Here is a 26,325-nt window from a genome sequence, read left to right as displayed (position 1 = left end):
AGGTTTCTGACCTCGATGTCAGCCTCCCAGCAGGGATGTTGCTGTGCAAAGCAGCCAAGGTTGTGCCATCCTCTTCCAAACACTGACTCCTGCTGGGAACATACATGTGGAAAAGGGAGATCCCTTCCAGAGAGGAAAGTGCTGGCACACATCAACAATGGCAGGATCCAAGAGCAGCTTTCAAGGAGTGGTGCCCATGTGCTAGTGCTGAACATGGCCTCATCCTTCTGGCATCTATTGTTCACTAAACCCCTTCTGCTTTATACAGCACCCAGAGGCCAAATTAAAACTTGACTCAAGTATAATTCAGTTAAAGGCAGAAACGGATTGAGCAGCGAAGCGTGCAGATCTTTATGTGTGCAGTAAAAACCAAAACATTGGATCCATGAGCAGAGCTGGGTCAGGATCAGCCAGCAAATTCCCAGGAGAGGTCCAGTCAGGAAACCCTCCAGGCTTGCTCAGCCAAGACAGATTTCCTTCCTATTCTCTCATATGACAAAGGTTTGAGCTGAGAAGGGATGAAAGGGCTAGAAAGGATGGTGGGATCCAGTTGTCTCCACACACGAATAAAATCTGCCACAGCAACAACTCTGCTCTGGGTTGGCAGTGTTAAAACCCAGTGCTGGTGGGACCTGAGTGACTCCTGTCTGGCTGTGGGGCTAGGAGTGGGAGGTCTAGCACCATGGGACAGTCTCTAAAGCAGAAATCCCCTATCCTCCTGCCCTAAGGAATTCCTGAGAGGTGGGCTGGATACACTGAGAGTCTCCGTGCTCCATCCTCCCTGACATTTCCATCCTCACGTTTGGGCTCCTGCTCCCTGAGGAACTGGCAATAGGGCTGGGGGGGTGAGAAGGGGCCTATTAATATCCCATTTATATGGTGGAGCAGGCAGTCAGCAGGAAGTAATTGCCTTCTTTCCCAGACTGAAGAGCCCCTGGTTGTTTTTCCTGCTCTTTGAATTCTCAGAGCTCAGTAAATAGTCCCCTGCTTGCCATGGGGGGGGGGGGGGGAGGGAGACAGCAGTGGTGGGCTCTGTTCCTTCCCACTCCCCTCATTAAAACACTCGGGGAAGCTGAACAGTGCTGCAGCCCTTCCTACACACCCCATAAAGCTGAGGAGCAATTATAACCAGGGAAAGAAGCCATGCTGGGAGAGCAAAGAAAGGCTCAGAAAGGCAGTGAAAGCAGGTCTTGTACCCTGGCTTCACAGGGAACATCACACAGGACCTTACAGGATGCTCCTTCCCCTCACAGGTCACATCCTGTGTCTGCAGGGAAGGTGCAGGAACAAAGAGCTACTGAGATGAAAGGCTGATGTTCCCTGTTTCCCCTGGGAAAGGGCAGGCAGCTTTCAAGTGGATAGCACTGGAGGAACTGCTGAAGAGCCCCACTGGGCACTCTGCTCACTGCATTGTGCCCTAGAGGCTCTGAAGCATTTGAGCCTTTAGCAGCAGGAAAGGATCTGCTTGTGGGAAAGGAGCTAACTGAGCTGGAGAATACTCCCTCACAGCATAGCCTGGCCCATGAAGGAAGCAGGAATAGGCTCTAATTCCAATGCCTAATGCCTGACCACAGGATTCAGCTGGCAAAGGAGACCTCCAAGGGTGTGGTATTTGCCCAGGTTCTTCCTCTCACTCTAAGCAATAATCCCTCCAGAGGCAGCAGGGCAGCTCTCAGCCCCAGCCCAACCATAAAAGCTTGTGGCAGAAGGCACAAATTGAGAGTGGCTTCCAAAGAGAGGGAGAGACAACAGTCAGGAGAGGGAGCACAGCAGAGGAGCAGGAGCTCTGAGCATCTCTCATTGATGGCTTTGTGGACCTTCCTGATCCTAGAGGTGCCAGGTGAGACATCCTCATGTCTTGGACACCTCTTTTGTTCACCCAAATGGTGAACAACATTGAAGCTCCAATGGTGAAGCCAAAATAAGGGGCAGGCAGGTGATTTCCTCCTCCTTGTGCCAGCAGCTGTTTTGCCAACAATGAGAAGCCAGGAAGGAATCAGCGCAAAGCTGTAAAGTGTGAGGCTGTTTTGAGTTTTTTTCGCTATTAAATAAAAGTCCATTAATAACCAGCAAAGCATTTAATGAGAGGCTGGAAGGAGTTCTCAGCATTAAGAGAGGATTAAGGGCAATCTTCACTGCTTGTACCTCCTTGCTGTGTGGGGTCTGCTCTGACCTGCTCTTGCCAAAAGGGACCAAGGTGGGTAGTGAAGAGACAGGGCTGGGACACGTGGCCCTGGCGACTGTCAGACTGCAACTCACCCGAGGAAGGGTCCCTGAGGGAAGGAAACAAGACAGGGTTTAAGCATGAGCAGTTTTGATGCAGCCATTCACTTTTAAAAATCATCCTGATTTCCTCTTAATTAATTGGGGCTGCCCCTTAAAGAAGGGGCTTCAAGTTCTGACATGAAAACAAGAGCATCTTTCCATCCAAGCACATTTAACTGAGCCAAAAAAAAAAAATGCTTTGCCAGCTCCCAAGGTGGATATGCTCCAGCAGGAATGGCAGCCTCAGCTCAGGAATGAAGCAAAACCAGAAATCTTGTACCATATGGGTCCCTTACAGAGCGGACAGGAGATGTGCTGACCTCAGCATCTCTAAACACCCATGAGGAAGGTTTGGTGTACAGTGTGTTCCCTGCAGCAGGGAAGGAACAGCCCCTGGGGCCATCCCAACCTCCCTGCCCGCTCCTAGAACACCATCAGCTTTCCTGGCTGCCACAGGCATGGAAGCAAAGTTTCCATGAGTTGTAGATGACTCTAAAAGGAACCCAATGTTTGGAATTGGCACCTCAAGGCCCTGCTAGAGATGCTGGACCCCCTACAGCCATCTGGGAAAGAGAAACTGCATTTTTTTCCACCTGACCTCAGCCAGGCTGGCACTACCAAGTGCTGCAACTGACCCAGAGAGCTAAAACGGTGTGGAGTATCTTGGAACAGTGATTAGATTTTACAAAGTCATGATCTCATAATGCATCTTCTGGGAGCAGGGAGAAAAGCTTCGTCATGGATTAAAATTTGGTTCCAAATTATTCACTCAGCTCCAGGAGCAGGAAACTCATTTTCCTGGCTTTGTGCTTCTGTCAAATGCTGTGCTTAATTCCCTTTTCGTATTGCTTTTATACTCGTTTGACACAACTGATTTATGTGTAGCTGCTCCTGATCTGTAGTACTGAAAGGAAAGACATGCTCAGACCTGCTGTCCTAGATCTTACTGAATTATCTGCTGACTTCAACTACCCCATCTCCCTCTCTTGGGTGTTACTGTCAAGGTGGTTTCTAGAGTGCTCTCAACCATCCACACCAGCTGATTTCTCCCCTGCCTTCATTCAGAGTCCTGCTTCCCTTCTGCCCCCCTCTCTCTCCAATTCACAGAGAGGTTGTCTGCTTCTCTCCATCTCTGCTGGGTCTTCCCAGCTCCCCCACATTTTATGTCATCAGGAAACTTAAAAGACACTTAAGCTATGCCTGCCTCAAGGTCACAGACTCAGTGTGGTGTGCTGCACATTCATTTTTCCCAGAACAAAGCTTTTTCCCTGAACCTCTGCTCCTCATTGCTGTGGGGTTAATTCATCTCTTTTCAAAGGCCTCCTCTACCTAAGGCAGGTAAATCAGTAGTAGCTCCTTAAAAAAAATTTAAAATTAGCTCGAAAACATATCCATGCAAGACAACCACGTTGGGATTTAACTGTACAGCTGTACTTGGAGAAGGGCAAAGTGTCTGGCTGCAGCTGGAGACTGTTTTGTCTCCATCTCTCAACTCCATCATGTCCTCCGTATGCTCTAGCAAATTCATCAGGCATGACTCACAGACCTTCCCTGTTCATGTTCCCATCTGCTGACTGCCCCTTCCTAAAATTAGACCCTACTCTTCATTGGCACACGCCTTCAGTCACGGGGGAAGGTGAGGAGCTGCAGACCCACGTCCCTTGTGGCACAGCAGTGAGTCCAGCAGGGACTGGTGCTCAGGCTGAGGAGAAGGAGGATCTGTCTCCCCTGCTCAGCTTGTCCTTGGCCCCACTGCTGCAGCAGAGAGTGAGGATGAGGAATGTTTCTGTTCTCTGAGAGCTGGCTGGAGACCACTGCCTCATTTCAGGAGGTCTATCCCCTGAGAGATGGCAACGCTCTGGGGTAACAGTGACTTGATCACCTGCTCCAGAGAGGAAAGACACCTTCCCCTACAGCACCCTGGAGACCACCTTGCTGCTCCTCCTTCTGAAGTCCCAAATTCACGACAATGGATTTGTCCTGTGACTTTCAGTGACTGAAGGACTCACTAGGATGAGTCCAGGTCCAAACAGCTTTTCCAGACATCCTCTTCCTAAGGGTCTCTCTGGCAGATGTGGGTCTTCCATCTGCTAGAAAGAGAAGGTCTGAGGCAGGACTCAGGGTACTGTTTGGGGAGGAGAGAAAGGAATAAGGCCATCTCTCTGCTAAGTGAAAAAGAGCACTGACCTTCAGCTGGGGAATTTTGTGCCCCCGTTATTTCCTCTGTTCCCAGGGGAACATTCACTGGGAGTGAAGTCAGTTGTTAGGAGACATTGACACTGCAGCCAGAATATTTTCAGCCACATTCAGGCGGCTTGGACAGACTATAAATCCAACAAGTGTTACTGGAGACGTGCACACGTGCATCCTTCTTTTACTGCTGACCTCAGCTCCAGAAGGGCAGTGTTACAAAGCAATAAAAGTATTATTCTTTGATGAGTCGAAAAAATAAAAGACTCCTTCTCACCTATCTGACCTAAGAGTCTCATTAGCCTTTACTGCCTTTGGGTTCAGGGCACAAGCTGGAGATTGTGAATTAAATTTGACCAGAGGAGGCGGAAAAGTCCAACCTGCTGCAGAGAGCCCAGGGAGGACTGTGCCAAGCAATGAGGCAAAATATTCCCCCCTGTGATCCCAAGAAGGGCTTTGAGACTGTGCTCAGCTGGTACAGCCCAGCCTAACTGAGCTCTGGAGTGGGGAATAAAAATGGAGCCTTGGGCTACTGTTTTCATAGCCTGCCCTTTCCCCATGACAATGATCCATCAGTGCTCCTGAAGAATGTTCTATTCTGCTAGCTGGAAGTGGACAGCTGCTAGATGTCCTCCAATCATCCCAGACACAGCCCATCAAAACAGCTGCAAAACATGGGTCAAAAATTTCCTGTCAAACTAACAGGGAAGAAAAAAAGAATCACTCCTATTTACTGCTCCTGAATTTCAGACCTCCAAAGTGCTCATCAAAGCATTCAGTTTCCATCCTTCAGGCAGATTTTGCATTTCCTCCCAGCTGTCATTGTCAGACTGTAATAGGAAACAACAGAGAACCCCTGGTGGCCGAGAAGGAGGAGATGAAGGAGCTACTCCATGGTCTGCTGTTTTGTTAAAAAAATCTATTTCTATGGGTCAGATATTTCACCCATGTCTCATGCAACTCGTGTTCTCAGCAGGGATCTCCTCGAACCTCATTGGGAAATGAGACATGGAGTACCTCCAATTTCCAGGTCCCATGCTCAGACTCAATACATGAGAAGGACCCTCAGCAAGGTCCTTTCCCCCTCCCTTCCTCACCCCTCCTGTGACTTTGCCTCTGTAAAGGCTCTGCTCTCCCTCCTTGCAGACAGCCCATCAGCTCCAGTCAATGTCACAGTCAAACACCTGAAAGCCAACTCAGCCGTGGTGACTTGGGATGTTCTGGAAGATGAAGTTGTCATTGGATTTGCAATTTCCCAACAGGTATGGTGCCCACAGTCGTCCCATTTCAATCATGTCCATCTTTACCCCACGCCCCCTCAGATTCCAAACTCCTTTGCTGCAGTTTAAGCCCATTTCTCCTCATCCTGTCCCTTGTGGTCTGTCAGGGGACTTGGTTTCCCATCCTCTTTGCAGCAGCTCTTCAGCTGTTGGTAGCTGCAGAGAGGAAAGGGTCTGACGGTCCCCATGTCCGTGGTGGACAGGGCGGGAAGCAGTGGTCTTAGACTCCACTGGTGCACACAGGAGGCCTCTCCACCACTCTGTGCTCTCCTCTCTCGGCTTCCAGAAGAAGGACGTGCGGATGCTGCGCTTCATCCAGGAGGTGAACACCACCACCCGCTCCTGTGCCCTCTGGGACCTAGAGGAGGACACTGAGTACATTGTGCATGTCCAGTCCATCAGCATCCAAGGCCAGAGCCCTGCCAGTGAGCCAGTCCTCTTCAAGACCCCCAGGGAAGCTGAGAAACTAGCCTCTAAAAATAAAGGCAAGTGTGGGTGAGTTCCTATGTGGCCCCTGGGACACCCAAGCAGCGCAGGGCTCTGCAGAGAGGAAAGCAGCACTAGTGCAAGGAGAGTAGCTGGTTTTGAGGCACCTAGGGCTGAGGGCAATCCCCCAGCCCCATGTGGACAAGTGGGATGCCCCAAGTGTACCCAGCAGAAGAGGCTGAAGGGTGAGCAAAGTGATAGAGAGATGCTGGTGTAGGATGGCTGTTTGTTTCTCCTGTCCAGTGTGTCTAGTGTGTCCAGCATCCTTTCAAGTAGAGAATGCCAGGGGGAATTTTTGAGCATGCTGTGAATTCATGTAGAAGTAGACTCCTGGCTGGCACTTGGCACAACACTGGTGTGCTCACAGGGAGATTCATTGAGCCTCCTGTGTTCGGATGCCAAGACAGCAGGGGAAACAAAAAATACCCAGACTCCCATTTTTCTTACATTTCAAATGTTTCTGCCCAATCACAGAAAGCTGAGGTTGGAATGGACCTCTTGAGATCACCTTGTCCAAACCCTGGCTCAAGCAGGGTGAGTTAGAGCAGGTTGGCCAGGATTGCATCCAGCTGGATTTTGAATATCTCCTTGCAGGAAAACAGGCACTTCCTCACTGGCAACCCCTTCACTTGTGTTCCTCTTAAGCCAAACCAGATTGTCAAAGGTTTTCTGTCAGCAAGAATTTCAGCTACAGAAAGAGCTGGGGAACACAGGGGTGTGGGACACCAAGGGTCACTGCCTGCCTACTGAGGACCCAGCCTGTTGCAGGGCTTTTGGCCATGGTTCCTAGCATGTTGTGAGTTCTTGACTCTTCCTGCTATAATGAGCTGGTGTCTGTAAATACTGAATTGCTGTTTGTCTGAATGCACTAAGAGGAGCACTGCTTCTCTCTCCAGAGGCCCAAACTGTAATCTTCTTAGCACTTTGGAGCCAAGGAGGCACATTACGCCCTGCAAAAAGGCTCAGCTCATTTCCAAATCCCAGGGCTCCGCTGAAAAATACCATGCCAGGCTCTTCACTCCTGAGCTGGGAGAGGAACTGCTGAAGCATGCAAAGCTTTGTGACAGGCACAGGAAGCACTGACAGAGAAGAGCAAGCAGGTGTGGGGCCAGATTAGATGTGGGCTCACCCCATGGCAGCTCCTCTGGGGTCAGTTCTTCACTGCTGCTCCCTTACCCTGGCTCCTGATGCTCTGCAAGCTCAAAGCCCAGCTCGTGCCGCTGGGGTGAGGGGTGAGGACTGTTCCTGCCAGCTCTGCCCCTGATGTCCTCAGGATGTGAGCCAAGGGCACTGTTAAAGCAGAGCCCAGTACAGCCTAAGCCACATGGCTAGGGCTTCACCATCTCTCTTTCCCTTGTGCAGATGAGGTGACAATGAAGGAGATGGCGACGAAAAACCAACAGCTGCGAGCGGGGGAAATTCTCATCATTGTTGTGGTGTTGTTTATGTGGGCAGGTCAGTTCCATCTTTCTGTCAAAAGCACTTAATAACCCCAGAGCTTGGTTCTCTCCTGTAATCATGTAAGACCCCAAAAAGAAACCCTTCCTCCCAGCGGGAGCACCGAAAGGCCACCTTGGGTCCCTGTGCAGCACCGCAAATTGGGCAGTGCCCAAAAGCAGGTGAATCAGTGGCTGATCAGGGCCAGCAGGAAGTAGATAATAGACTTGATGTCCTAATTGCCTAATTCATCACGGCTAATCCTGTAATCTCAATTTTTCTGGAGCACGCTGATGATTATGCCCTGAGCCAGCCAACAGGATGTCTCAAGCCCTTCTAATGATACAGGTCACTGTAATTATCTGGCCACTGCATGACTCCAACTTCTTTGAAAAACAGAAATTTGAATATCTCACTCTCAACATCCACCATTATATATGCACTCAAACCCACTTAAAATCAATTAAAATATTGGAAGCATTGAAAGAACAAATGGCCCCAAACATCAAAACACCAATGAACCCAGATCCTCTCAGCATCCACAATTAAAACACTACAAAAAGTATTTAATAGGAAGAGGAGGGACATTAGCAGCATCATATTCACCTAAAGGAAGGAAAAGTCTACACAAGCTTAGAGATGGTGTGGGTTCCAAAGAGAATCAAGACTTTCCTGAGCTGGAGACAACATTTCAACAGATCTCATAGCAAACTGCACCTGAGACAGAAATTGCTCATAGGTTTTAAAGTAGCAAACTGGGAGAGGAAAACACTCCTGAGTCTTGCTCCTTCAGCTTAGTATGTCTGCAGTGGCCTCAGCCAGCCCTTCAGCCTGCTCCCTTTGGAATGTTGATGCATGAGTTAATGGGAAGTAAAGTCTGCACATGTTTGTTTTCTATTTAGAGCCTCTGACTCCCCTGGCTGCCAGTCAGCTGCTGCTCCTGCTGCAACCTAAAACATTAGTGAAATATCAATGAAACAACAGTTGCTCCTTGCGAGCTCAGGTGACCCAAGGAAATTGGCAGGCCAGGAAATTAGCACCATGGCAAATCTCCCTCCATAAAACACCACCTTTGCCACTGGGTATTTAGTCCTCTTGTCCCAGTCAAGTGATATCAATACACAGAGTGTGTGTAAATATTCACCCAGACAATTCTCCTCAATCAGAAAAGAAATGCAGCAAAGGAGCAGTGAGGGTTGGGGACTCTGCCAGCTCATGGTGTGGGTGGTGAGCAGGATGCTCTGACCTGTGAAGGTGTTGGTCTGTCATCTCTACTGCTGTAAACTGTCACAACCCTCAACAGATAAAAGTTGCACCGGTTTACTCCAACAGAGAGATCTGGCCCATTTACATGAGGTTCTGCTGAGGTGACAGACCTCCAGTGGGAGATGCAAAGAGAAAAGCAGTCACCGATCTGAGAGCAGTCACAAAAGGGGAGGTTGGAGATATTGGCTGTGCCCTGTTCAGTTCTGCAAAGTTTCACACAAATGAATCCTCCTGACACACAATCAGATCCGTGTGTCATATATTTTGCCCTGGAAAAGTCTTGAGTTTACCATTAATTGCAATTCCAGCAATCATTACTGAGGATGTTAACTAAATTAAAACCTAAACTAAAGCACAAGGTTTCCAAAACCATGATCTTTTCGGTGTGTATGTCAAGTTTTAGCTGTGCACTCAAATTTAAATGCCCTGCCAGTAAAAACAATCATGAATAATTACATTAAGTGACTGAACAATGTATCCAACTCCCACTGTAGTGTAATTTAAAACTCAGATCAGCACCTGAACAAAGAATTTGCTAATACCACAATTTTCCTCCTAGACAGATGACTTACATTTAAAAAAGAAAGAGGGCAGGGAGAAAAGCCCCAATATACAGAGTTCTTTACAAAGCCTCAGTATACAGTAACTTTTTTCCAGCTCTTGGCCAGGCCATAACCTGAATAGATGAAAATGTTATAGCAAATGCAAACTGGAACCAGTATGTGCCCAGGGCTCTGAATGGAGACAAGACCTTGAGTCCTTGTGTCTTTCTAGTGTTGGTCAAGGCACGTTGCTTCTCTGTGCCTCAGTTTCACCACCAGAAATCACAGAACGTGTAACTGTGGCAGCTGGTAACCCACTCTCCTAGGATCAGCCATTTGTTCACATAGACAAGAAACAATTTGGAATTTACCAGGAATACCTGGGGGAAGCTGTCAGAACAACTCACTTTATACAGCAGTTTTGTGATGATTTGGTGACAGCTTTATGTATGTTTTGGCATTATGAGAGCTGGAACATTTTTTAGTAAGGGGGAAGCAGCACCTGTTTGGGTCTACTTAACCTCTCTGTTTGGAATCTGCAGGCAGAGAAGTTATTTGGTCAAAACCTCATATAAAAGCTTCCAAGAAAGGCATTTGCAGTCATCTTAGGTGTCGTGGCTGCCCCTGCTTTTCTCTTCATGTGCCTGCTGTGTGTGGGAGGAAATTTCCCCTGGCAGCATCTGCTGTCGTCACTGTTGCATATTTGCAGATGTTGTCCTGCTGCTCACAACGTCCTGGTTTGTACTACGTCCAGGCAGGTCTGGTACCTGCCTCTCACCTGCCAGCTTCAGCTCCTTCTCTTCAACCCAGAGGAGAAAGAACAGAGGACATTCTCACTAACAAGAAATTCCTGGAGTTTCTGTGTGTGCAAAGCAAAGATCCCATTTAATCGCATGGTTCGTGTTGATTACTACCCAAACACAGGGCTTAGAACACTACATTTGTCCCACTTAATGACAGGGAAGTTGGCACAGAATTCATCTCCTGTCCTTCTGTCTAACTAGTTCAGCATGGAACTAGGTATCAGGAAACTGAGGGCTTCCAGAGGCTGATGATCTGTTAAGAAATGATCCTTAGGAGCAACTGTGAATGCTGCTGAGATCTCAACCAGAAAGCGCTTTGCCACCTGGCAAGGAAGGGATCTCTGATCTCTGTGGGCTCCAGGGGCTGAGCTCATTTGTGTGATCACTGATGCTCTTTCCTGTTAGGGGTGATCGCCCTGTTTTGCAGACAGTATGATATCATCAAAGACAACGAGCCAAATAACAGCAAGGAGAAAGCCAAGAGCACCTCGGAGAACAGCACTCCTGAGCACCAGAGCGAAGGGCTCCTCCGCAGCAAGGTGAGAGGCTGCAGGCATGCAGCAGGGGACAGGGGAAACAATCAACTTCCAGCTGGGCCTCAGCTAAATTACCTAAAGAGCATCTTCTGCTAAATAACCTCCTTCCAGCCTCTTTCCTCCAGTCGAGATGCAGAAGGAAACACCCCTTCACACCCACACATGCCAGTGCCACAGCTTTGGTAGCAGTCTGAGCCTCCCAGACACATCAGGAGAGCAGCACTTCACACCCACCTCTGGATTAGCCTGCACATCCATCAGTAAAACCAATTTCGATCCATATTTCTGAAATACCTGAACATCTCTGGAAGAAAAACACTGAGGGATCCTGCAGTCCCTAAGCTGCTCGGGTACTTAAGTCCACAGCATCCCTTGGGTGGCATGGGGTAAAGGGTATGTTACTCTTGCGATTAACTGAAGAGCTGATCAGCAGGAGCATGGCCGGTGATATACAGAACATTCAAGGTGTACCATATCCATCACATAAGCAGACTCAAGCCTGTAATTTATACCAACTTATTTAAATTAATTTAACTTTCTTGTGTTTCTATTGATAACTGGTGTTCTGGCACATACCCACCACTTCACACTTACTCATTATTTGAAATATTCCAGTCGTTAATGTTCACTTAGTGATGAGCCACACAATCCAAATGTCTCAACTCTTTTTCCATATCCTGAGGGGATGGGAACAAGAACTTTTACAAAAATAAGAACTGATCAGTACTCTGCACTGATCTCTGCTACTTTTTTCCCCCCTCTAGTGATTCTTACACATCCTTTCTTCCCTTTGTCTCCTCATCTAGTTTCCAAAAAACAAACCCTCAGTGAACATCATTGAAGCGTGACAACTTGCCAGCTGATAGATGGACTCCATTCCTCACTCTCACTTTCTGCCTCTGAGCCTTGATGACTAGTGAGATGAAATACTGCTGGAGCAATTTGGAAGGAGACCCAGTGATTGTCACTCGCTGGCATATACCTCCTCACCTGTGTTCTGCAAAATATCTGTCCAGAAAGAAACAAACCACCAACCAACAAATCAACCCTGAAACCCAAACAATTCAGATGGAAAAGCACCAGTGAGACAGATGCTGCCATGATCCTGTACTGGACTCATGAATCACCAGGGCTGGAGCAACGTCTCACACACTCCTCTCCACCCTCACACTCCGTCTTCTGGAATGATTTTCCAGAAGGTTTGGAAATGTACAAGGTTTTGTTGTATCTTTAGTTTGTCTCACTGTCACTACATCTTGACAGTATTAAGGTGAGCTCAGACATCAGTCACTGTCACTCCTCTCCAAGCAAGAAAGGAAGAAAGCTCATCACAGACACAACTAGCAACCAGATTTTGGCTGCTGTGTGCTCTCAGCTTGCTTTGTTCCATTGATGTGTGTTGCATAACACATCTTGCAGGTGGGTTTTTAAAAGAAAAAAAAGCAAGACATACCCCAGTTTCCATTCCCACAGCAAGAACTTCCTTGGTTGTTCTCTGGTTAGGTTGCAGCACATCCTCACTGTTGCTGTGTCCCCTATCTTACACTGGTGCTCTTCATCTCAGATAACTGGGGCATTCTGAGCATCAAGGCACAGACCAATTATGAGGGGACACCAGAAGCTGAGCTTTTTTCTGTAAGAATGATTTCAGATTATTCCAGCCATTTTCTTCATGGTATCTTCAGCTGGGCCTGAGAACACCACCACCACCAGAGTGAAAAAAGATCCATAAAAATGTAGCCAGTCAGCAAAAAACAAAAAAAAAAAAAAAAAACAACCCAAAACAAAACAACAAAACAAAAAACTCACGATATTGGTTGCTATGCAAGGTCTACAGTGGCAATAGCTATTTATTGTGAAAGGTTCTTGCCTAAGGAACCTTTTCTTGAGGGCTTAAGTTCTTAAACTGCTTCTTTGAGCAGGTTCCTGTGGGAAGATCTGGTTCTCCTTACACATCCTGTCTGCACTACTTCTGTGAGGCTGTAATGCTGGTCTCTGCTGGAGGCAGTCCTCGAGGAACAGAAGGGTGATGAATGGGAAAGGGGTTGGGGTCCTCCTCTCTCTTATTAAGTGCTTGATGTTTGTGAGCTGACAGGATTCCTGGAACTGCTTGTGCTCTAGAAGCTGGGAGGTGCAAGTCCATGACGTGGAAAAGATTTCCTCTTTGTCATGTGCCATGGGGCATCTATATTTATTTAATTACTCCACAAGACCACTCCATCTGCACTAGGGGATAAGGCAAGATCCTACTTGTTCCATCAAACACCAAGACAGGTTGGCCTGACGAGGGTTTGAATCTTGTGACAACAAACCTGCACTCAGATGAGCCTGGCTTAAAAGCTCCTGCAAAGAACCAGACTGGCGAGCCATCTCCTTCTTCCAGTGTCACCAACCTTTCCAAACCAGTTGTGGATTTGGGAGGGAGGCACTAGGAATTCTGCTTGCAGATGTGTTGGTAAACAAGCAAGAGCTCCCCTAGAGCCACTTGCAGAAGGCAGGCCAGCCCCACAGGTCCCTTCAATGGATCCTTTGCCAGAACATACTCCTCCATCACCAAGAGGGAGAGGTCACCACCTCTGATACAGACAGAGCAATAAACATTTTATAATGTACAACAAAAAATTAAAGGCATCTCTTGTGTCCTTGTAATGTCTGAATTTAGTAATCTTTGCCTGCTTCAAGCAGAACACAGGCACTAGAAAAGGGAGATTTTCTCTGTCCTTCCCAGGGACTGCAACATGAAACATTTTCTCAGTGTCTGAGTGTAGAAAACCAGAAAGGTTCAGAGTTCACTCTGGCTGCAGGATCAAGTGGGGAAAAAACCTAAATAGCATAAATAGCACTACAGCCATACCTAGCAAGATTCTTCAGACATGCTTATGTCCCAAGACAGAAATGTCATTTGGAATCTATAACCCTATAAAGGGAGATTTAGGACAGATGGTGCAGCATGTGCAAAACGATAAGGGAGATGCTCTCTCAAGAAGCCCTCGAAGTCTGCTAGTGAGGAAATTCAGCCTGGTAATTTGGCAGAATTGGGGGGTGAGAGGTTGTGTCTGCTTTTAAAGACACTTGCCCCTGGGAATTCAGACCATATCCCTTTTTGGTTTTTTTAACAACTGCTGTTGTTCCCTACTGAAGGGTTTAAACTATTTCTTCCCTAACAGAGAGGTGCTTGCCCATTGTTTGTTAGAAAAGAACTGAAATTAAAAGCTTTGACTCTGGTGCAGGGTTAAGTACTCAAACCACAACGCTACAGGAGGTGACAGGGTTATCACTGTGTTCCATGACTGCAGGCTTTAAAAGTAAGGTAATAACATTAGTAGTGAGAACCAAATCTAGGCTGGCAGCAACTCAATTCATCAGAGAGAGACTCCAAGCTATCCAATTCAAGTGATTCTCTTAAAGGAAATGTTATCAGCAGCTCTGATCTGAAGGGATGTAATCAATCCACACAATAGGAAAAGGTGTTTCCTAATATAGAAGAAAGTTACTTTGGATTCTGCTTTTCTGAGGGTCATAAACACCAAAGCTTTAACTGCTGTTTCAGCATCAATTTCCACATTAACCCACGAGCATCAAATACCATTCAAGCTCTGGGCTGTGTGACTCCAGTCCAGAGAAGAGCTACCGCTCTTCAGCAGCTGCCAAAGATACCTCTGAGGTGTTTCACAGGCAATAGAGGGAAGAGATCAAGGGAAAAAAAACAACATAGTGTTGAGGAAAGTCAGGTTGGGCCACAGAAGAATGTGTCCCAAAGGCCACCCACATTTCCCTGTGTGGTTTTGCCTGTCTCTGGGAAGCAGGGCCAGGAAAGGGAGGGTTCAGTGAACACTAAAATGCAGCAAGTGGGGGTGGGCTGCACGACAGGGAACCCAGAGAACCCTGCAAGAACCCCTTCCTGGTGATCCCAAAGGTAAAGGAAAGCAGCCAGCTCTGCCAACACCGTGCAGCCCCCGAGAACTCATCCCCTTGATTCCAAGAACCAACTGAGCAGAGACTCTGGGCACAAGAAAGAGGAAAAAGCTGAAAGCAGAACCCTCTGCCAACACACACAGGGTGTGTTTAAAGTTAAGCACCACTTGCCTCCATCCTTTCAAGCACTGTAATATTATGCCTACAAGTACAATTTAGCCAATATATTCCTCCCCCACCAGTTCAGTAAAATTGAGTTGTGGGAGGCAGTGTGGAGCAAACAATCCTGCCCAGCATGTCCTCCCAATCCACAACACCCAGAGCCCAACACTTCTCACCTCCTCCCTCTGTACAACAAGCAGCAGCACAAGCTCTGTTCTCTGTCTCCACAGAGGAAAATGAGAACATTAGGCATTTTCTTCCTTGACAGTTCAATAGCATCAGAGAAGGAAACACCTACATGACAGAAAGTGTTAGTATAATCTCAGCTGGTAATGACTTTCTGGAGGGGATTTAAATGGGAAGGAATAGGCTGCTAATGCCAGTATTTGCCAAAGACAAGAAAGGTTACATTACTGAGAAGTGTATGTCACAGCTGCACATCCATTTTGCTGATAAAAATATGGCAAGTTATTGACTGAGTAGTCAGACTTCACTTCCCAAGGAGAGAGCTGAAGATGATACCATATGTTACACCAAATGTAATTTGCCCAGATTTGCAGAAAAGTTTCCTAACAACAAGTAATGAGCTAACTGCCCAACCTGGAAGCAGAAGCCTAGCTGAACAAATTCAATCAGCTTTCTAGCATTTATTAAAAAGCTGTATGACCAACAAGTTTGTTATGCTGAAATATCTCCTGCTTCTCCACAAATCTCGTCTCTATTAAATCATCTGATGACCTTATAGATTACAGAGATTAAGTTCCTACTTAATCATTGCTCCACTGTCAGTGGAGCACTGTCAGTGCTCCAGCCCACACGTCTCAAGGAGAAGGAGCTGGATTCTCTTTCAGCTCATGCACCAGTATCAATTTTGTTTTAACTAAGTTCCAAATGAAGAATCTTTATTATTAGTGACAGAGCCAGGAAAGGCACAGCTTGAATTTTAGATCCCAGATGGAATCAGCAAAGCTGGCAACCAGAAAAGCCATCCTCCTGCCTGCAACCCCAACACATTGGATGCAGAGTCATCGAATGGCATAGCCCCATGATGCCATTTGACACTTAACAGCACATCACTGTCCTTTTAACTGACAAAAAAAAATCCAACCCACACTTAGTGCCACCAACTGCTATATAGAACTTATTTATACCAGCCAGACTGGGTTTGCAGAGGATGCAACCAGCATAGGACTAGACACCCACTCAAACCAAAATGAGAACACTCTCAGCTTCCACTATTTCACATTTCAGGACATAATTTATTCTGTTTATAATTACCTTACAGCACAAAAGTGGGGAAGAGTTGGTTAGCTTTTGAGAGGACAGCAGAAAAAGCCTCACAGGAGTTTCCTTTCAGTCTTGTTTTCTCGCTGCTGTTAGACTGTGATGATTCATCATGCACTGATGAACATTATTACATTTTTAATTGTAAGACATTTCATCACAGAACTCAAGCAGTGATTGCACCAGGCAGCCTCTTCCAGTCTTATCTGATACTGCTGGATCCTACTACAGCAACAATCATAAGCAGAGCCCTTGGCTATACTCTAGCAGCAAACAGGCAGTATGTCCTTCCACAGAGGCTTAATAACCCATCAGCTCTCCCTCCCCTTGCAGTATCTCTACCATTCAGGATCTATGAATCACAGTTGCAATGCCAAAGAATGAAATCTTCAGCATGAAGGCTGCCCAGGAGCCTGAAGCAGAGCTGCTTGGTGGCAGGGTTTATTCAGGCAAGAGATTTGCACTCACAAAGACCACAGAAGACATTGGGGAAGAGGCACCTGCTCCTGCCCGAGGTCCTCCAGCAAAGGGAAGCTGGTGTGAGACACAGCACACGTACAGACAGACACCCTCCTCTCACTGTCATGGTAAAGAGCTTCAGACGTTCAGAATAATTTCATTTTCTCAGCATGGATGAACTGGGAACAGAATGCCTGCTGGAAGAGAAGTCTAACACAAATAACATCCTGACTGCTACGCATCACTTTGTAGCCTCAGAAAGAGGTAAAGAGCTGTATCAAAAGCCCGACAGCTAGCATAGAAATCTCTGGATGCATAAAAAGCAAGACCTCAGCACGCCCAGCAAAGGGGGCAGGTGGCCTGTGCTCTTCTCCTACTGCTCTGAGAGATGGTGGCTGATGGGCAACAACTATCCATCACTGGCTGAGACAGAGCTTGGCCATCCCAGCAGTGAGTGCAGCAGCTGCCACCAGCAGCATGACTTCTGGAGCTTCAAAGAGATGGTTCCTGAGCAGTTTAATATCAGATAAACCCTCCATCAGTCAAGCCAGGCTGCTTTTAGAAGGGGAGATGGGGAATAGGCTCTGCAGTCAGGCTCCTGTTATCTCTCCTGGCTTCTCAAAACACTTGGAACAAGGAGATTTGAAGCAGACTTCTTCCTTTGTTATGCGTGTTAGGAGGAGGTGATCTTTACAGACAGCACAACAGCCTGGACAGCACGGGAAAGTGTCCTCAGGACCACAGGTAAATAATTTCTTTTTCAGACAAGTCTCTTCAACTTAATACATGGGATTCAGTGGTGTAAAAGCCAACAGCCACCTTGTGCTAATAACCCCTACACCTTCCAGTGAATTGTTGACAAGGGATGTCACCTTCTCTTCCTATGCAAGGCTTTCCATGAACAAAATTCAGTTGTAAAAGTCAGACAAGAAGCTGAACTGGCATTAAGAACACGATAGGAACTGGAGAAAACCAGTTTGACACAGAGCCCCAGGACTGGGTATGCATCACTCGCCTGTACAACCCACCAGGAAAAAAAGACATTCTCCCAACCCTAGAAATTGCTGTATATGAATTATTTCATTAATGGAGGCTGTATTCTCTAGGAGTTAGTGCAGTCAGGCAATACCACGCTCTGTTCCAAGCTTCACTGCTTATCTTTTGGACAAATTACTTCAATTCTCTGTGCCTCAGTCACTGCACATCTAGGACAGTGACAAACTTTTAAAGCTCACCTTTTAAAGCCACTTCCTCCTGCCCTGCTCTGGATTTTAAAGGTGCTAAAGCTAAAGGAAGGACAAAATAATAAAATATGTGAACCACAACATTGAAAAACATCAGTAGTGTATCTACATTTTATTTCTTTAAGATCACATTAACTATAAGTGCCACCAAAAATATTTAAATTACTATAATAAAAACATAGTACAATTCTCTCCATGAACAAACCTAATTTGCTCTCCAAATTCCACCTATAAACACCTGAAGGGTTCAGAAGGCCTGTGCCAATATCCCTGGGAAGAGCATGTTGCAGAAGACCAACTTCCCTCCCACCAAGTAATTTGGAATGTCTGTGCTCTGCTAGGGAAGGAGATGGAGACAGCATGGGGACCAGCTGCTGCTGAACACGAGGTCCCATTCTCTCTCTCTCTCTTTTTGTTTGTTTGTTTGTTTGTTTTTTCTTTCTCATTTGTGCACAGGCATAGCTCAGGAAACAGTATTTCTAAACTACAGACCAATCCAGATAACAACCACAGGGATCACTCCTGCAAAACCACTGTCGGTGTAGAGAAGGAACATTTGGCTGGCACAGCCACCACAGATGAGTTTAATTTCTGCAGCAAGCACTCAGCAAGTGCAGTCAGCAACCAAACAGGCCTCAAGCCAACAAAGCAACCTGCTCAAGCCAGCAGCTGGGGAGAGAGACCTGTATTATGCTCAATGTGTATTTATCATAATGTTCAGGAAAGCTCTGTGGTTTCTGGATCTGCTCCCAGGAGGTTTCTCCAGGTCAGGGTTATGCAGAGCAGAGAGCAAGCACCAGGCTTTTGACTTGTCACTGGAGTGCTGCAGCTCTACTGATTTTACAGCCTGTCCTGCCTGTGGAACAGGCCCCTCTATCGCAAAGAGGGGATCTAAAGACCTTGCACAATGAATCCTTGGCAAGAGAAGGTTCAGCAGAATGCAAGAATCCATGAATTTGTGTCACACCAAACTCATAACAAGCAGAAACCCCAGCCTGGCTGGAGCATTTTCCCATCCACTCCCTCAGAACCAATATCAGAGCTCAGCAAGAGGCAGTTTCCTTGGAATGCTGCTCTCCCTGAACTCCAGTTTGAAGAGCACAGAACAGGCCATGCCCTTTCCCAGTGGAAACTCCAAGGTTTTTCCACCCTGATACTGCAGTCATCTGATTGATGTGAATCAGGATCCCATATAACACTTCTTCCATTCCAGGGAACACCACGTCTCTTGAGCAAATCCAAATCTCCTTCATAAAATACAGTGCCCTTTCCTTGTGCAAGTCACAGAACCCAGGGAAGGTCATTTCCTAATGTCAGGGGAGCACCCACATGCAATCTGCTTTACCAAGTCCTACCTTGTCCCCTACTACAAACCTCCTCTCACACCTCCTTGCAGTTTAGGGTTTGTAGGCAGATTTTGTTTGCTTTGAAGTGAAATCTACCTCCTAGGCTCAGCCATAAATGCAATTCCTCCTTTCTGTCAGCACAGCTCAAGTCCTGGACCTTTTCTGCTCACTTCCTCTCAAGCAAAGTGAGTTTAGGCAGGTAAGAACTGTTGCAAGATTAAAAGTCCTTTCCTCAGCCAGCTCAGTATCAATCACCAGACCAGACTCAAGGCAGGGGCTGCAGGCACAGCGTTTATTTGTATTTCAAAGATTTGTTTCTCCATATGTTCCCTTATACTATTCTCTCTGTCCATCACCTTAAATCAGGCATGTCTGTTTTTTTAAAGATATTGATGTTTGCTATTACAATGAGTCCAGATGGTTTGTGACTCTTTATAAGGTATTACCTTCCTCCCTCTCCTCCCCGTTTGATTCAAGTGAGATTCAAGGAAGTCATTTACCAGGCTTCTCACAGGTTGTAAAGTCTGATAAAATTGCTGAGCATCATAAACCTCTCCCAAAAAAAACAAGCCTCGAGGAGGACTCCCGGTGGAGTCTGCTAGCAGAAGCAGTGGTTGAAAGTCATGGAGCCAGCTCAGCTCCTCAGGTAGAGCGGGGTCTCTGCCACAAGCAATGCTGCTCCAAACAACAGAATACTTGTGTGAGCAGCAGGTGCTGCAAATACTGTCCCACAACCCCAGCGTTAATGACCTGTGAAAGCAGATGTCCTTAAGTGCAAACATTTGGGTGGAAACCAAGAGACGGAAATGCTCTTTCTGTCAAGTTTGTCCTTTCTCTGCCCACTTAAACATAGGCCTGTCCAGCTACAGACATGGCTGAGGCAAGGAGTGCTCATGTGCAATGCCAGGAGTCATGGTGAGAAAAGCAGCAGCCTTGTTACCTCTGCAGACTGACACAGAACCCACCAGAACTGCCAAGAAGGATCTCCTCCAGTAGAATATAATTTTATTTACTGTTGGATAAAGGGCAATAATGAAGTGTGAATGCCTAACAAATGGTCAGGTGGCTGAAATCTTTTGTGGTTAATGATGGGTTTCAGTCACCCATTTCCAAGCAGCTGTTCAAATCACATCTTGTTTTCACATCTGCTACACCGCAGCCTCAGCAGCATTTAGATTCCAATGGGAAGCTACTAATAAATTCATTTATTCAGACTTGAACATCCTCTAGAAACTAGAATGAGAGGAACAACCATCACCATGGGTGATATCCCAACAAAAAGTGTCTGGATGGAAAAAGTTTACTCCAAATACAAAAGGATTTCTTCCAACTATGTCGATGTTCAAAGGCTGCACATGTGACAGTGAGTGCAACACACTCATCCAGTAAGAAAATTGTGTTTATAAAGAACCTGCAAGTGCAAGATACCCTGCAGACATGGGAAATGATAAAGCCTCTGCTGCAGCCAGCCTGTAATTCACCCAGACAACATATGAACAAGGAGCACGAGACTGGATACAAGAAAGAGACAGATCATGAAGAAGAGGGGATTGCAAAGCCAAACATTCCCGTGAGGCCAACACCAAGAGATTTGCAATCCAAATCAGAGCTAAAGATTTGTAGCAGCAATATGTTAGCTGCTGCTTCCCAAAGGGAATTCCCTTGCTGGCTCCTAAACCTGTTATATTACCTTTAGGAATTTCTCCGTGTGCATTTCTGCCTCTCCTACACAAACAAGACAAGGCTGTGGATCCAGGCAAACACAGAAATTCCATCCTAGGTCAGAGGTAGCCCCCTGAGGAGGCTTTGCTGTGAGGAGTGGGAAAGCCCATGCTGTCTGCTGGGCTGAATTCCAACCCTCCAGCTCTTTGGAATAAGAGAAAAAATCAAATCATGTGCATCCTAGGCAATGTTCTTCCCCCGCAAAATAGACCTATTTCCCTCCCCAGCCTTGCTCATTTGGAGTTTCTGCTTGATTTTCTATGACTCAGTACATATGTCTTACATTTTTAATTTGAAAATAAGAGAAAAAAGGCCATCTCAGCTTGCCTTGCAGTCCCCTCTGCATTACTTATGCTGTGCTCATAGACTGAAGCAGCCCTGTGGCTATGCAGCTGCTGGTGCTGCCCAGATAAGTGCAGGCTCCACACAAGGAGCCACAAAACTGTCAGTTTCTTCTAGCTCTGAAGAAATGACAATTATTGCACCCATGAACACTGAATAACCACAGCAGGAGGCCACATCAGGAAGCTACCAGAGCATCCCGGTTCTGCCCATCAGATTCTGCTCTTCAGCTGATACCCTGCTCTTTACAGATACCTTCCTTTAAACCACCATGGTTGGTAGCTCTTGGATGACACCATTGAGAGGAGAAATGTGTGTCAAGACTCCTGCTAGGATCTCCATCCTCCCCCTCTGCCCAGACTCCATCCCCTTGGGGGTTGGTTACCTGCTGCAGGAGCCACCACTTTCCTCACATGGATGTGCATTCTCTGGATAGAAACGTTTCTTTTGCTTGAGATCCACTTCTGAAATGCATGTCCCTTGATGCAGCCTTCAAAATAAAAGGCAGTGTTAATTTTTTTTAGACAATTCGTCAAATTAGGTTACAAAAGGCAGCGGGGACAAAGTGTCCTACAGTGGTAGTACAGACAAGAACTTCTTGTAGCACTGTTCTATGACTGCAAAAATGAAAGTTTTGCTTTGAATGAAGCTAACATTGTGAGAACAAGGCAGGAGAGTGGCAGCTGAGTGTACCACCAAGTCACTGGCCTGATTAACGAGCCATGACCCTGCTGACAGCCCTCAAAAATAGATTTTTCATATTCCTTCAGACCACGCTGGGTACAGCAGGCCACAAAACCTAAGTGCAGCAGCTCTGCAGCAGCCACGGGGGTGAAGAGCCCAAGTGCCAGCTCCAGGAGCACCGGAGAGCAGAGGACACCCAGCCCTGAGCAGCTCTGCTGCTGCCATCTGCAGGAAAACACTCCAGGAGAGCAGCCTCCAAGCCAGCACAAGCATCTCCTCATCTGCCCTGCAGACCACTCACTGCCCAAGCCTGTCCTAGCAACCTTGCTTCCCATCTGGACCAGCCCTATGTCCTTCCCCCCTTACAGGATAAAATATTCAGTACCTTTTGCATTATTTCAGTGCACCTTCAGAAAAAAACAAAAAAACAAAAAAACAAAAAAACAAAAAAACAAAAAAACAAAAAAACAAAAAAACAAAAAAACAAAAAAACAAAAAAACAAAAAAACAAAAAAACAAAAAAACAAAAAAACAAAAAACAAAAAAACAAAAAAACAAAAAACAAAAAAACAAAAAAACAAAAAAACAAAAAAACAAAAAAACAAAAAAACAAAAAAAACAAAAAAACAAAAAAAAACAAAAAACAAAAACAAAAAAAACAAAAACAAAAACAAAAAACAAAAAACAAAAAACAAAAAACAAAAAACAAAAAAACAAAAAACAAAACAAAAAACAAAAAACAAAAAACAAAAACAAAAACAAAAACAAAAACAAAAAACAAAAAACAAAAAACAAAAACAAAAAAAACAAAAAAACAAAAAAACAAAAACAAAAAAACAAAAAACAAAAAAACAAAAAAACAAAAAAACAAAAAAACACCAAAACAAAACAAAGCAAAAAAAACCAAAAAAAAACCAAACCCAAACAAACCAAAAACCCCAAATAGCAGCACCTCAACCAACCAACCCCCCCTTGGACATTTTTCAGTCCTTCGATCCTAAGAAATTACCTTTCCTTCTCCTGCAGCACAGGAATAACTTCACCAGGTTTCTTTGCTCTTGTTGTCTTTTCCTGCTCAATCTGGCCAACAGTTGTCTCACTTAACTAGAAAGAAAAGGAAAAAGAAGATTAGCACCTAGATGAAAATAATCCCATGCAACTCTTACTTAGGTAGCTATATATATATATAAAAAGTAATCGCACTTTTCTCCACTTGAAAACCCTTCCCTTCCTGTGTAAAAATGCACACTTGTGTGCACATGGACAGTACTGCAGGTACAAAGCAGCAAAAGGAACGGAAATTTTTAACAAACATTTCAGTTTAATGAATTAGGATGTGTGTTTACCAGAGTGCTGCTGGATGGCTGTTCAGCTTCTGAAGGCTCTTGCCTCCCTTCATTCTCTGGTGAGTCTAATTTCCCTGAAAAGCAGCTCTTTGGTGCTTTGGAAAGTTCTTGGTTACTGAATACAGATGAAGGTGTGGGACACCTCAACACCCCAGCTGGTAAAGTCTTCTCAGCTGAACTCTGGCCAGAGAGAAAGTCAGAAGAGGACACAGATCCTTCCACACCATCGCCACAGCACTCAGGCTTATGTCTACTGGCAACAGGGATTCCCAGGGAATCCACACCCAGGCTTTGCTGGCCATTAACCATCAGCTCCTCTGAGGATTCTTGGAGAAGGCAGCTACTGGCAGCTTCCTCATTCTCTAGGCAATCACTTATGACCTCTTCTGAAGCTTCTTTTGTAACTGCCTCCAAAAAACTGTCCTCCAGCAGCTGATATTCATAGTCAGCATCGATTGGGCTAAGGCTCAGAAGCTCCTGGAGGTCAAGTTCAAACAACATGCGAGTTACTTGGGCTGACCTCAGATGGTTCTCATCCAAATGAGGACTTTCCCTCAAAGGGCTGGGGTAGCCCTCAGCTCCAGGTGGGGAACCCTCTCTGGACAGAGGTTCATTTGGTGGCTCTGCAGTGATGTCGGTGTCATCACTGATGACAGAGGCCCCGGTGCAGCTGCTGATCTCATCCTTTTCACTCTCTCCATTTCCATTTTGGCTCTGAGTGCTTCTCCTCCTGAGGTGCCGCTCGGCTTCCCCACCATCATCTGCCAAGATTTCCTGGATCTCTTCCTCAGGGCAACTGAAAGGAAAATTCCCTTCTTCGTTCTCTGACAGCTCCAGCAAGGAATCATCTGGCTCACTCTCATCAAAACACCTGGTGGTGTCCAGAGAAATGGCCACATCATCATATTTTGACACAGAACTGGCAACAAGGTCGTCATCCTCACCAGTGTTATCCAGGAAAGGAGAGGAGCCCTGAAAACAAGCAGAGTCTGGGGAAGAGAGCAGCAATTTCTCCCCAGGATCTGGAGTGCTACAGGGGTGACTCAACCCACAAGCTTTCTTAGCTGACTGCAGGGCCTGAACCCGCTCTGCAGAATCCAGCAGCCTTTTGGGCCTGGGAGGTAGAGATTGATTAAATTCAAGGTAAAGACCAAGCCCAGAGGCTCGAGGGGAATGCTCATCCATGCTGCTGCCCCTCCCTGGGTCTCACTGACCCTCGTGCCTTCTGCTTACAGCTCCAGAAACCTGCTCTGAAGTTCATCTGATTCTGCTGCCCTTCTCATCCGGCCTTTCAGAAGTCACCAAGAGTCAGCTCCAAGCTGCCAACAAAAGACATCTTAAATCAAAGAACAAAAACAAAAAAACAACCAAACAAAAAAACAAACAAAAAAACCCAAAACAAAACAAAATCCCACCAACACCCAAACCCCAACTAGTTTTCCAACCATGCAGTAATACAATGGGGAAGGTAAAAACACGATCTGAGACACCATTTTAACTCAGCACCTCTACTTTTGATGATTTTCAGTCTGAGCAACATAAACCAACCACCAGTCCCTCATTCTATCAGTGTGCTCAGCCCTGGGGTTGGGTTGTTTTACCAAGCAGGACTAATGCAAGCCCTAGTCACCAACCCCATCCTCCAAAGCTGTTGTAATTCAGTTGTTCTACCGTGTTTCAAGACGTAAAAATTACACTCTTCACAATCTTTAAGTACAGAGTGAACATTAGGAATTAAATGTAGCCTGACAGAGCCCACCAGCATCCTTTAAAGATTCCAAACAAATAAAGTGTCTTTTTTTGGGGGTGAGAAAAAACTGAGCAATGGAACAACCCTGTCAGGGAGCTCAGAGAACAGTCATCAGAGTATTAGTCATCAGCACACTCAAGCTAAACACAGATTGCCATGAAAGATCAGAAGATAAAGGCTCTTCCTGTGAAATTCAATAGTTTCAAGGTATTCACAAAATAAACCTGCTTTTCTCCTAGTGAGGACTCAAAACACACGTGAATCTTTTGACTGAGAGCCCAGCAGGAGAATCTGACCTAAGGAAAGGTATTTCCTGTCCTCTTTGATCGACAGATTTCAAGGAATACCTTTTGTCTTCCAAAAACGGGAGAGGGGGTTACCTGCTCCAGGAACAACTCCCAGGCAGGTCTTCAGCTTCCTCTTGATTCTGGGAAGCAGAACTCAGGTACCTATGGTGCCTGAGCCCAACCAGACCCTGCTGCCATTCCCCAGAGAAGTGTGGTCAACCCAGGGGCTGTTTAAGGCTGCACACCGGGGCACTGCTTCCTACCCGTTTAAACGGCTCTGAAACTGATGTAAGACACGGCTGCCTGCTGCCAGGCTCTCATTCTAACACCCTGCACTCTCACCACGCTTACACCCCCTTTGAGTGGGTTTGTAACACAGCTTCAAGAAATAGAGAAATGAAAAGGCAAAGCTCTCCCGAGGCTTGAGAACAGGGAGCTCCTGAGAGAGAGCCAGAGGGTGACGGTCCCCTCAGCACCTTGACGCGCCCCCATCTTCCCTGGAAAAGCAAGATCCGGAGCTGCGAGGACCATTGTTCCCCCTGCATCCAGCACACGAAGGCAAACACCGCCCTCTCCTTTCCTTTCCTTTCCTTTCCTTTCCTTTCCTTTCCTTTCCCTTCCCTTCCCTCCCTCCCCTCCCCTCCCCTCCCCTCCCGCTGCCCTCACCCTCTGCTCCGTCACCGCTTCCCTCCTCCCGGCCACCCCCTACCTCACCACCCCGTTTACCCTCGCCCCGCCCCGCCCCCGGCTCCTCCTCCCGCCCCGGTGCCGGTTCTCTGCCTGGGAAAAAAAGGAGGAAAAAAACAAACAAAAAAACCCCAAACCCCCAAATAAATGAACCCCACGGTACAACAAGAGCCCCGACACCGCGGGGCACACCGCTGCCCACGCCCGGGGATGGCGGCGCAACGGGCAGCCCGCGCTCACCAGCCGCCATCACACGGGCACGAACCGCCCGGCCCCACCCCAGGCGGGGCAC

At 46.6% G+C, this 26,325-nt stretch overlaps 2 protein-coding genes across 7 annotated transcripts in view; one reads left to right on the top strand and one right to left on the bottom strand.

The window, feature by feature from the left end:
* The window catches only part of FNDC5 (fibronectin type III domain containing 5), a 14,713-nt gene extending 2,864 nt beyond the window's left edge, over window positions 1–11,849 (top strand). Inside the window, exons 2-6 of one of the 2 annotated variants that reach the window (XM_030464493.1) lie at window positions 5,602–5,717; window positions 6,022–6,220; window positions 7,584–7,676; window positions 10,675–10,808; window positions 11,612–11,849. In XM_030464493.1, the coding sequence (XP_030320353.1) occupies window positions 5,602–5,717; window positions 6,022–6,220; window positions 7,584–7,676; window positions 10,675–10,808; window positions 11,612–11,653 (584 nt within the window). In that variant the 3' untranslated portion in view covers window positions 11,654–11,849. Of the gene's footprint in view, window positions 1–5,601; window positions 5,718–6,021; window positions 6,221–7,583; window positions 7,677–10,674; window positions 10,809–10,916; window positions 11,164–11,611 lie in introns of those variants that run through there. The other variant, XM_030464492.1, reaches the window with a different exon arrangement.
* Window positions 2,064–26,325, bottom strand: LOC115599583. Of its 5 annotated transcripts, none has more exons than XR_003988513.1 (6): window positions 26,197–26,315; window positions 23,310–24,628; window positions 22,973–23,067; window positions 21,665–21,769; window positions 20,906–21,079; window positions 2,064–2,273 (listed from the first exon to the last, which is right to left on the bottom strand). XR_003988513.1 is itself a non-coding variant. In XM_030464490.1 (5 exons), the coding sequence occupies exons 2-5, from the start codon at window positions 24,492–24,494 to the stop codon at window positions 2,120–2,122; spliced, it is 1,539 nt and encodes a 512-aa protein (XP_030320350.1). In that variant the 5' UTR covers window positions 24,495–24,628; window positions 26,274–26,325; the 3' UTR covers window positions 2,064–2,119. The 5 variants fall into 5 exon arrangements, 3 of the variants coding, with proteins under 3 accessions (XP_030320350.1, XP_030320349.1, XP_030320351.1); XR_003988514.1 differs by lacking the exon at window positions 2,064–2,273 and adding an exon at window positions 20,236–20,404; XM_030464490.1 differs by lacking the exon at window positions 20,906–21,079 and having other exon boundaries at window positions 26,274–26,325.

The sequence above is a fragment of the Calypte anna genome, chromosome 23, assembly GCF_003957555.1.
Source record: "Calypte anna isolate BGI_N300 chromosome 23, bCalAnn1_v1.p, whole genome shotgun sequence".
NCBI lineage: Eukaryota > Metazoa > Chordata > Aves > Apodiformes > Trochilidae > Calypte > Calypte anna.
Note: the sequence above shows the minus strand (reverse complement) of the source record. Positions and strands in the feature narration are given on the sequence as shown.

Excerpts from the sequence above, each read along its gene's own strand:
- LOC115599583 (XM_030464490.1), bottom strand. The coding sequence starts at position 24,494 with ATGGATGAGCATTCCCCTCGAGCCTCTGGGCTTGGTCTTTACCTTGAA. Across the intron at positions 23,068-23,309 it reads AGCCATCCAGCAGCACTCTG|TTAAGTGAGACAACTGTTGG; the intron begins GTAAACACACAT and ends TTTTCTTTCTAG. Across the intron at positions 21,770-22,972 it reads GTGCTGCAGGAGAAGGAAAG|GCTGCATCAAGGGACATGCA; the intron begins GTAATTTCTTAG and ends TTTATTTTGAAG.